Source organism: Thalia democratica, chromosome 3 (assembly GCF_965202585.1).
Source record: "Thalia democratica chromosome 3, ktThaDemo2.hap1.1, whole genome shotgun sequence".
Classification (NCBI taxonomy): domain Eukaryota; kingdom Metazoa; phylum Chordata; class Thaliacea; order Salpida; family Salpidae; genus Thalia; species Thalia democratica.
The window spans coordinates 10,786,418-10,798,998 of NC_139167.1; the positions used below are offsets into that span (position 1 = coordinate 10,786,418).

General features: G+C 22.3%; 1 protein-coding gene across 1 annotated transcript; it reads right to left on the bottom strand.

The window, feature by feature from the left end:
- Positions 1-268: 268 nt before the first annotated feature.
- Positions 269-12,361, bottom strand: LOC145832089 (uncharacterized). The gene is made up of 3 exons (XM_082939449.1): positions 12,062-12,361; positions 11,793-11,979; positions 269-777 (listed from the first exon to the last, which is right to left on the bottom strand). The coding sequence occupies exons 1-3, from the start codon at positions 12,359-12,361 to the stop codon at positions 269-271; spliced, it is 996 nt and encodes a 331-aa protein (XP_082795575.1).
- Positions 12,362-12,581: the final 220 nt, after the last annotated feature.

Sequence of the window (12,581 nt, forward strand, 5' to 3'; positions counted from 1 at the left end):
CATCTAATGCGATAACAACTATCTATTTAAAAAAAATATATTTTAGGAAATTCAACGATTCGTTTCAATAAAGGACTTTATTTTTCACACATTAAAACATATAAAGTACTCATGATTCAATTTATTAGCAAGATGTTTTACAAAATATATTTCACAAAATTTTAATTTATAAACTTTCAAAAACATTAAAAACGTTATACAAGATACTGTTTTTATTACTAGAAAAATCGGTCTCCAGAAATAAGGATTTTTGTTATATAATAAATTTTCATTCTTTATGAACTTTCAAATGTTTGTTCCTTGTTGAGCTTTGTGTAAATCTTCTACCACAAACATTACATCCAAATGGTCTATCTCCAGTGTGAATTCTGACATGACGGTTTAGACCTGATTTCTGAGAAAACTTCTTCTTGCAAATTTTACAATCATGAGGCTTCTCTTTAGTGTGAGTCAACATGTGTTGTTTAAGGATAAATTTTTGAGCAAAGTTTTTCTCACAAACTTTACACTGGAAGTCTTTTCTACCACTATGTATCATTATGTGTCTTGTCAAGTTACCCTTCTGAGTATAGCATTTGTCACATTGTTCACATTTGAATGGTTTTTCATCAGTGTGAACTATTATATGTTTTTTTAGTGTACTTCTTTGTGAAAAACATCTTTTGCAAACATCACATTGATAAATCTTCAAACCAGAATGAGTTAGTTGATGTGATTTCAAACTACCTTTTTGTGTAAATCTCTTATCACAAACATCACAACTGTAAGGTTTTTCTCCTGAATGAATTCTTTTGTGAACAAGTAATGCTGATTTTAACTTAAAAAGTTTTCCGCAAGTTACACATACATGTTTTTTGTCACAAACTGACATTTTCATTTTATTATTAATGCAAAATAATCCTAAATCTAAATAAAGACTACTTAAAACTAAAATATTGTTTATGCAACTAATAATCCAAGTAGTAAACCATTTATTGTACTTAAAATTTTGTTTTAATATTCACAACAGGCAGAACATTCTATTGTTTAAATGTATTGTTATAGAATTTTTTTTAACTTATCAACATAAAAACAAAATTACTTTACGACAGATATACTTACAAATATTTATTAGTAAAGTTTTGTTTCAAATAAATTCTTTTTAATTGTATTAAAAAACTATTTAGTTTTTCCTTTACAAAAATTTTATTACACTAACCAAAATTTATAACATTATTAAGGACACAGATCGAATAAATTCCTAAAACATTTAGTACAAAAGTTAGACTATCTCAAAAAGACTCACCTACATATCCCTTCTACATAAATTATGAATACTATAACTTAAAGTTGAATTTGATTTTAAATTGAACTTCTGTCATCGTTTGGTGAAATAAAAATTTAGCATAAAAAAGAAAAAAATAATTGTATAAATTCTTTTAGTTTGAATATGATTGTTTGATATTTTATGATGTTTATATTTCTAGAGCACAACTATACTAGAGTATTTTTAAGTATAAAAACAACTAAGTGATTATAGTACTTATTTAAAAGTTTAAAAATGCCTTTTCAGAATTAGATTTTTTTATTTTAATTTTAACCGCCAAATTAAATATCAAACTACAATTCTGTAATAAAAATTACTGAACTAACAAACTATGCAAGATTACTTAAAATATAATTTAAAAAAATGAAAAAATATAGAAAAGCATATTTTGTAAGTTTTAATTACTATATGATGGTTAACTAGGTTACTGTACAGAAGCTAAAAATTAACATAAATAAATTTGAGTAAAAATTTTAAAAAACCTAATAACACAAACTTTATTGTGCGTTGTTTAAAACATAGCTAAAATTGTTAAGCTTAAAACTGCATTAATATTTGAAACAAATATCGCTATAAATAAGACAGGGCCTATTTCAAAAAGCTAAATGGTATATGAAGTTTGAACATATGACTTCTGTTAGAACTAAGCAGGTAGAAAAAGTTCTAAATACTAAAAATACAGGATAAGGCATCACTAATAAAACCACCAGAATGAGAAAAAAATTATCTAATAGTCATAGAAATAATATCGAAATAAAATATTTCAGTACTTAGAGTGGATAAAACACAACGCTTTTAGACCTTTAAATATACTTGTAAATTGTTAACCTATTAAAAATCGTCTAAATAAAGCGGACTTTGAATAATGAGTCCTTTGTCTTATTCATCGATTTTATATTTTTAAATAATGAGTTTTTGCTTATAAGACATTTTTTAATATGTCTGGTGTTATTTTTTACAAAGACAAAAATATTTCATTCACTTTAGTATTTAATATTCTTTTTGTTTAGATCAAATGGTCGGCAAACTGCGGCCCGCGAAGGGTAAATCTGCGGGCCGCGAGCCCGTTATTTTTTTAAATGGAATGCGGAACGCGAGCATGTAAATGTGGCTCGCTGAGTAAAATAATATTCTTAGTTAAATTCGTTTTATTAATTTAGTTTAAAGTTCCTGTATAAAATTATAAAATAATTTACTGATTTAGCTTAAAAATATGAAAAAGACAAGTTATCATTCCATCATATTTTTTACTAAATTTCATAATAACTTTCATTTTACAACAGAAAATTATTTTCGGAAAAAAAATATTTTAAAGTGCTTCAAAATATAAGATAATTTTACGATACCTTTTCAGTAAAGACTAAATGCAAATGTTTTCTGTTTTGTACAAAATTAATGCACAGTAAATAACTAAAGTGTCATTTCTTTACAGTTTAGTTTTTTTATACAAATATTTTATACCGAAATTTCTATTACAGATGTTTTTTTACTAAGTTTTATATTTTAGTGTGCACAAAAACATTGAAAATAGCATAATATTAATAGTAATAACAATCATAATCATAATGATAATAAATATAATAATAATAATAATAATAATAATAATAATAATGATAAGGGTCTATTTTATTTTGTTTTTGACACCTTTTTTTCAGAAGTTTTCCTTGCATTTTAATTTAATTTATATGCACACCAATTAACAAAGATGCTCATACTTTTAACCACTTTTTATTTAATACTCAACGAGATAAAATTTAGTTTATGCATAATTTTCTAACATTATTGTTTCTACATGTAATACTTAAGTGTGTACAGACAAATTTTGAAACTATATATATGACATAAATTAAAAAAGTGAGGTATAATTTTCGACTATTCAAACAATGTTTTGGTCAAATAAGTTGATTTTCATGTGTTGCATACTAATATAAACATTTGCTGTTTTTTGGAACTACCTATTGAATACAAACTAGATTGAGAAAGGGTAAACTATTAATTTTGTACAATTTTAATAAAAATAGTTCAAATTCGATCAAATAAACAGATGAAAATTGCCACACACTCAAACTATAACTATTTGTAGACTTCAAATCTCAGGCCAATTTAGTCATTTTTCAGTTTTTGACTTAACTTGCTTTTTGTACGCTAAAATATCAGGCTAGTTTTGGTCACTCGTAATGATTTTTTGCTTTAAAGAGTTGTAAATTAAATTTATGATGTATGTTTTGTTTAATGCACAGTGTTGGTTTGAATTAAAATATATTTTAAATTTTAAGTCTTAAAGCTAATATAACTTGAATTATCATTTATATTAATTGTATACTATAAATGTGAACAATAGTGTTGCCAAAAAATACCGGAAAAACAAAGAATTTGACAATTTATAATTAAAAAATTTGAAAAAGCCTTGAATTTGAAAATTATCGAAAAAACCTGGAATTTTAAACAATTTTTACATGTAAAGTATTAAATTTAATTTGACACAAAAATTCTACTATATCAATATTTTCTATTGAAAAACTTATTTAATGTAGCTTAATAGTATTTTTTGTTTTTTTTTTATTTTTCAATGTAGTTTTTTTTTACATTTAACTGAACTTTATACTAAAAATAGAAGCAAAAAGTTGTACTTTTAAAATCTCTATACTTGTGCACTGCACCTTTGCTTTTTTTACCTATTGTTGTGCTTTATGTTGGAACTAAACATAAAAATTTTTCGAAGTTGTCAAAATTAGTAAAATCACCTCTAATAAAAGTTCTAAAATGAGCAATATCTGATGTATCAGTTATCTCATCTTAACAGATTGATTTAAGTTCTAATTTGCTTTATGCGGCTTTTTAATCTTCAGAAATTTCCTAAACACGACTTCTTTTTGGTTTTTAAGAAATAAACAATAATATTTTACAAACACCAACACAAATTATTTTATTAATTTTCATCTCTAAACGGTACATTTTTTTAGTAATTAGTTTTGCTACTCTAAAAATTCCTTAACATTTTTTTCTGATAAATCTGTATTTACTGAAAATAATCATGTGCGTTGTTAAAACTGACTTAAGAGATTTGTTTTATTGATCTTCGTTTCTTGCAATAACTCAAACTAACGTGTTATATTTGTTATACCTCGTCTTATAACTCACATTTGCTTTTTTAAATGCAACATTTTTATTGCAGATAAAGAATTACTACAACACTCAATTAAAAATAGGTTTTTTTAATTCATTAATAGGTAAATAAATTTTTATGCATTTGTTAAAATTTCTTAAAAACTTAATAGTCCATTAAAGCTGAATTATAATAGTTTATTTAGTTATATAATTAATTCACTGTTAAAAAACTTCAATATTACTCTTTTATGTGAAACTTGTTTTAAACAGGGACGTTTAACAATTCAGACTATGTTAAAGCTGTTTAAATTTTTTTATAAATCTCAGGTAAATCTAAAACTTTTATTTCAATTAATGATTTTAAAAAAATTTTGTTTTTGTTATAACAAATCCTGAAATATTATTACTATTTTATTTCTCGCAAACATAATTTTAAAAGTTTAATGTTTGTAAATGATTTTTCTTATTTCCAAAATATTTTTTTTATTTCTTATTTTCTTATTCAAATCTTAATACAGCTGAACTCAAAAAAAAATATTTATAAAATATTTTGCTTACTATGATTAAAAAAAACTTTCTCAAAATATTTAAATTAACTAAAAAAATGTTTTTAACATAAAAGTTTATATTGGACCTATAAATAAAAAAGGTTGATTTTTAAAAAATCTTTATAAGTACTAATAAATCTCTATTTTTTTTTAACTGGATTAAAATTATTCAAAAATGAATATAGTACTTTATACTTTATGCAAAGTAAAATAATAAAGTACTAACTAAGATTAATTTTCATACAACATGCTATTGGATAAAGAATTAAAAAATAAATTTATCTACTTAGAAGTTTATATACTAAAAAACTTGGTAGAAAATATTGAATTGTGAAACAAAACTCTTTGCACTAAATTAGTATGAGACTTAAAACAAAACATTCCGAAACGATGTAAGATATAAACATTTTCTATTTGGGAGAAATAGCTCGAGAAAAGCTATTACAGCTTTTATTAATTATGGTCATACAAATGAATGTATTTTAGTAAAAATAATTTATTTGATTTTAAGTCAAAATGTAAAACTATTATTAATGTTTTTAAAGTTTTTAATGTTTTTATTTAAGTATATTTTGAAAGCTTAAACGTTATAAGCTATTTAAGCAGTTTAATAAAAAACAGTGAGAATGACAGTAAGCAAAAAAGTTAAACTGTTGACTTACTGAATTATTACATTTTAATTTGTTGTTTTCCGAATTCAAAAAAATAACTTGAATTCGAACTATATAATAAAATTATTTTGTTTTGACTGTTCATCTAACTGCTGTACGAAATATAAAACTTGAATAAAAAGTATGTTTAATATAACACACAATTTATAGGTAAAACTTATTTGTTCTTATTTTTCTTAATTCTCAATTTAATTGTAGCTTAAAGTCAAAATAAATAAATCTTAGAAGTTTAAGATAGTTCAAGAAACTATTATTAGCTATTTAGTATTTTCTTAATTTAACTGTATCTAAAAAATTTTATAGAATGATTATAAAAAAAAATTACATATTATAATTGTGTTTGGTTACTCAGTCAAATTTTTATTAAGTTTTAGTTTTGAAAAATTTATATTTAAGATGTGGCAGGTATTTACACCTATAAATGATAATATAATACAAACTGTTATATTTTTGATATGCTTTAAAGTGCACCATAACTTAAAATAAACTTTCAATATATTATTTGTGACATATGGTTTATCAATATGATGTTACTAATGAATGAACAAGTATTTAACTTAAGTATTTTATTTTATTAAAATATAACGTAAAACTTAACGTTCTAGTTTATCTTATTAACAAACTAAAAAAAAATCGTTATAATATTTAAAGAATGTGTAGTGAATTAAGGCAACAAGGTTTTAATTCACTAAAGTTCACTAAAGTTTTTAAACATGTGTTTTCAATTTAGATAATTTATAAAATAGCTTTAGTTTTACATATTCATAGCTAAGAATTACAGTTTTATAATAAATCTAATACATAGATAATGTTAAGTCACGGAGAATAAAATGTATAAGATAGTTCAAGAAAAGCAGACAAAATAAGTTAAAAAATCTTCCAATAAGCTTTTATAACTTGTTTAAGTAATAAAAGAAATTTTAAATTTAAACTTGAATTTAATAACACAATAAATTTAAAGTACAGTAAATAGAACAACAATATTTATAAAATAAAGTTTAAAGTTATGCATTCATAACAATTAAACTAAATATTAATTCAGAAAATACGATAAACTGTTTTTTAACAAAAATTAGTTTTAAATTGTACTAGACAAAATCTAATTAAGTTTATGTTACAACTATAAGAAACCTAACAGCATGATGATTAAAAAATTTATTTATAAGCTTTAATTGTACTGTTTGTTTTCTAAACAATTTAGTAATAACTTTTTATAGATTAACTTACTAGTTAAATCAAAAACCAACAATTTAAAAACCTTTAGTAAAATTTTAAACTAAAAGTATTTATTTTATAATCATATAGGAGTAATATTTTTTTTTACTTGGCATTTGATTTTAAGTTAAGTTCATATTTATCAAATTTTGATTTTGATTTCAAGGTTTAATTAGTAAAAATGTCACTCGAACCAGTTCTATATTTAGTTTTCATATAAATTTTTAATAAATATTGGAGCCTAAGTTATATATTTTTAACTTTTTTAATTATTATCAATTAATAAAATGACTAGTAAATAGGGGTCATAATAGTGTATACATTTTTTGTCAATTTAATAAACAATAGGGTTATAGTAAAAATTAACCAGAATTAAAAATGAAATTGAAATATTGCGACATCTTTCATAATGTGTTAACGATTTTGCTATAATATGTTTTCATAAGAACAGAATAAAATATCAAAAGAAATAAATAAACGAAAATAACAACTTCAGTAGTACAACGAATTTTTTTTTTTGTGTTCGATCTTTTTTTTAAAGTCTTAGTTGTTTGCAATTAAAAATGATTTTTACGTCTTTTATTTTAAAATACATTTTTCTAACTACAAATGAAATTATAGTGTTTAATAAGTTTTTGCCAACAAACAGCTCTGCATATTCTAGTAAAAAAATATTACATAAATAAGAAGAAATTTTTTTTTATTTAGTTTAAATCTTGGGTTTAGTAATTATAAATCATATCGATAAAGATTAAAAAAATTCTATAACCAAAGTAATAAAACAGTTTTTAAAGAATTTACGTATTTGATAACTTAATCAAAGGTTTTTAAATTTACGTTTTTTAAAATAATGCAATAATTTTATAAGTTTTTGTTTTTAAAAGAATAAATACACCATTTAAGCTTGTATTTAAATAAATATATGAACAAAAAAAAAAAAGTTATTACATAAACATAATCCTTTAACACTTCTTATTTATTAAACTTAAATAACACGTTAAAAAATTTTTATTCATTTTTATCAAAACTAGTATCAAATATACAAAAAATGACATCATTTGCTTATTTCTTCAAACTTTCAATAAATAATTAAAAATAAATAGAAGCCAAGGATGCCATAATTTAACTTATAATGTCAACGTTAATTTTACCACAAAAATGTGGATGTTGAATAGTAGCAAACAAAACTTAATTTTAACTTTAAAATAATTGATTTTATTTAATTTTACATCTAATAGGCGATAATATGGCATATCAAATCATTATAAATTGTTTCATATCCTATGCAACCTTTATTATAAGTATAATACTTATATTAGGGATGTCATGCTGTTTTCTCCAGCAACCTTTAAATTAAATTCTAGTAATAAATACAATTTATTTTATAAAATTATTAAACCTTTTTTTTTTGAGAATTTAAAGTTACAACGTTGTGGCCAATACTACTTCCAAATTAGAATTTGATATTTTTTAAACTTTAGAAAAAATTTGTTCACTATACCAGTCATCGACTTGCTTCACTGTTTAAAAACCTTTTTCGTATATAACTACATACTTTAAAACAAAATAAATAAATAAAAATCAAGTAACATTTTCTATTTACTCACTTACCAGTTACTTTACTTCAAAACTACGACAGTTTATAAAATATTTATTCTATTATAGTCGTTTGTAGTTTAAAATACACATCATTTTTTATTAATTTTTAGTAGTTACGTCATTTTATTAATAATTTATCAAAAAGTTAACTTGATTTTTTTTAAATTAGCGTATTTTCATCGCAGTATTTTATGTATTTCATGTGTTCAAGTCTTTTCGGTTATTTAGTTTATTTACTGTTAATACAAAAATTACTACAAAAATACAAAATTGCAAGTTTTTTAGGTATTTATATTACAACTAACATTTTTTTCTGTTTAAGTTATAAACAAACATTGTATAAAATACAACATTACAAAAAGTCATTTTATTATTTAGAAATTTAATTAGTTCGTTAAAAACATTAAGTTTACTTAGTTAAAACATTAAGAAACATTTACCACATTTCTGTGCTACACAGTCTTAAAGTATGGTCTTTGCAAATGTTATTAACTATGTTTCAAAACATGGTAAAATTTATTAAACACTTGTTAAGTAAATCTACTTGACATTTATCTGATTAGCTAAGTATAATTAAAAAACTATCAGTTAAAAGTAATTTTCAGAAAGCTTGTGTTTCTTAATATTTAGTAATTAGAAAGTTTTAATTTAGAGTAAAAACTTAATATTCTGTTTTATAACTATATTTGTGTTAAGATACATACTAAAAATTTTATCTTATAAGTTCCATTAGTTATCGAAAAGACGTTATTAAGCTGTCCCAACAAAAATAAGTTTTGTTAAAATGAACTGAAAACATTTTTTTTCTTATAGTAACTTTGTTCTTTATAAAAAGTAATACTTTTTTTATTCATTGAATTCTGTACTGTGTTAAATGAACCTACAAAATTAGATAAAACTGATCAAATACCGATAAGCTTAAAAAACGCTTTCTTTTATATTGAAATTTTGATCCTTAAGGTTATTTAGTACAAACATCAATCAAAACTAGAAAATACTTTAAAAATCTTGTGTACATTTATAAAAGTACTGTTAGGCATTTAAAAATAGTAAAATTACTGAAAACGAACAAAAACTAAACCTATACATACTAAAAAGTTTCAAATAGAACAAAATAACATTTTGCAAGTCAAAATTTACAAAAAACTATTTTTTGTTATAAAATTTATCAGCTTAGAATGCAAAATTTCTTTTAATGATTGTTTTTTGCAAAGTCTTGATATAAAGACTAAAAAAAAAGTCATAAAAATTTTTCGGCCAATTTGTAGTCTGATTCCATAAATTTTAACTTAGTATCATAATAAAATGTTTTTATTAGTGATTAAACTTGCGATGTTTGATATAGATTGTAGTAAAACAGTTGTTAACTTTTAACAACTTATGTAAAAAGAATTTAGTGTTAAAATTTATTTTGATTTACATATCTGTATTACTTTAGACTGCTAAGTCATTGTTAAACAAAATTCTAGTTTAGTTAAAAAAGTATTGTTAATATATTTAACTTTTGAAGTTGTGATAGTGTTCTAAACAAGACGTTGACGTGATTGTGGTGAACAACTCGATATCCGATGGTTATTCGTGTAACAGGTCCTTAAACAAACAATCTTATCTTTGATTTATATATTTTTAATTCTTTTAGTCCATATGTTCTATACTTTTGCATAATGTTAGTTTATCCCTGTAAATATTATTATTTTTGCAAACAATATAACTAGAAAATTTTTAGCATTAACGACAAACAAAAAATTTTATAACCATGGTAAAATTGGTTATTTAGTGGTTTTTGTATTGTTTGCTATTTTATTTGAATAATAATCACAGTTAGAAAATCCGTTTTGCGGTTAAAATGAGTAACTGTAAATATTGCATTTTATATTTTTAAGTATTTAATTATTCGGTTTATTTTTTAATTGAATTTTGTGTTAAATATATGACTTGAGAAAATATATAAAAACAAGTTATTATAATTAAATTATTAGTTTTAGTTTTGCTTATGGATTTACTATATTAAATTTTTATTTTATTATTATTTAAATATTATTTATTATTATTGTGTTTAACTTTGTGTTTCCATTTAAATTATGTTTGTATATATATATATGTATAATTTATCTTAAAGTTTTGAATATAAGTTTATTTTCTTTTTCTCTTTTTGTGTGTCCTGTTTAAGTGGCTCAGGTTTTGATGCCTGAGTCCAACATTGCACAATAAACAATATAATAATAATAATATAATAATAATATTTAAAGTGTTTACTGAACATTTTATCAAAAAAATTAAAAGTACTATACTTACACATGTTTATAAAAATTAAAAAAAAAATAATTTTTACTTTTTATTGACAGATATGCATGTAGAAAAAAATTATAAACTTAACAGCAAGGCATATATTTGTATTATCAGTTTAAGCCGTAGTTTATAAATTTAATATAAATTAAAATGACTTTGAAAGTGCTACAGATATATAAGTCCTAAACACATTTAATATCATTTTACATTGAAACAGGTGAAGTTATTAAAAGAAAAGTATTATTTATAGTTAAATTAAAGAAGCACAATAATTTTATGTTAAAAGACTCAAATGAGAGTAAAAAAATACTTGATATAACAAAGCTAGTTGTCTAAAAATCATTTTTTTTTAAGTGTTTTCTTGCATATCTGACCTTTTTATTGCCTGTAAAAAGTGTCAGTTTACAAAACTATATTTATATATCAAAATTACAATAAAAAACTGCACAAAAATGTTTATCTTCGTTTTTCTTGATTGAGATTTAATATTAAAACGGACAGTTTATAAGCTATAAAAAGAAAACTTAAACTTCAAAGTTTAAAAATACAAATTTAAATTTTTTACTATAATTTGCCATTTATACATCCACCATTCTATACATAAAGTTTAGCAGCGGTTTTTTTAAACTTCTTGTGCTTAAAATAATAAACTTGCTATTATAAAAAAAATATATCACACACTTAGCTTGTTCTTACTACAAATGGAGACTCCATGGATTCTAATCAAGTAGTCAAACTAAAAAAATGAATAAGCAAAGATAATTTTCTAGAAATTAAAATAAAATATAGTAAATCAGTATTTTGTGCCAAAGAACTGTTTTAATTCTAAAACACAAAAACTTAAAACCCATAAATAAGTTTATATATCAGCTAGAAGTTAGTCAATTTAAGGAAAATTAGATTCCTTAAAAATTTTTTATAATCTTAATTTATAAACTTTTCAAACTAAAAAAGTAACACAATACACAATTTTTCGTCTATTAAAAAAAACACAAAAAAAAAGTTTTATAACAAACAATTTTTAATTTTTATGAATTTTGAAATGATTATTCCTACTTGAACTTTGTGTAAATCTTCTTCCACATACATCACATCCAAAAGGTCTATCTCCAGTATGAATTCTAATGTGAACGTTTAAATTCGGTTTTCGAGAAAACTTCTTCTTGCACATATCACAGTCATGAAGCTTTTCTTTAGTATGTATCAACAGATGTTGTTTTAGATTACCATTTTGAGCAAACTTCTTCTCCAAACTTCACATTGAAACTCTTTCTTACCACTATGTGTCAACATATGTTTTGTAAAATTAGACCTTAGGTTAAAACGCATGTCACATTGTTTGCATTTAAATGGTTTATCATTAGTGTGAATTGTTGCATGCTTTTTAAAATAATTCTCTGTGTGAAACATCTTTTACAAACATCGCATTGGTAGTTCTTCAAACCAGAATGAGTAAGCTGATGTCTTTTCAAACCTCCTTTTTGTGTAAAATTTTTATTATATTTATCACAACTGTAAGGTTTTTCACCTGTACAAATTCTTTTATGCTTAACCAATGATGACTTCGATGTAAAATGTTTTCCACAAACACAAACATTTATTTTATAATCACCTTGCAAAATCATTGTAAATCTATTTTTTAATAGTATAAACCTTTTTGATTAATTATAACGTTTAAGTAACTAAGGCTACTTATAATATACAAAATTTTAAATTGTTAATGCGGCTAACACTCAGAGAAATTAATTTTTTAATAATTGCATTTTGAAACCACTCCAAAATAAAACAAACTGATTTAATCTTTATTTTTGTTTAAATAATATTTCTAAAACTAAACAATAATAA

Bases quoted from the DNA above. Each gene is read 5' to 3' on its own strand.
- LOC145832089 (XM_082939449.1), bottom strand. From the start codon at position 12,361: ATGATTTTGCAAGGTGATTATAAAATAAATGTTTGTGTTTGTGGAAAA. The intron at 11,980-12,061 runs GTTTTAACCTAA...AGTTTGGAGAAG, and splicing joins ATGCAAACAATGTGACATGC to AAGTTTGCTCAAAATGGTAA. The intron at 778-11,792 runs GTAGGAATAATC...GAATTCATTCAG, and splicing joins AAGATTTACACAAAGTTCAA to GAGAAAAACCTTACAGTTGT.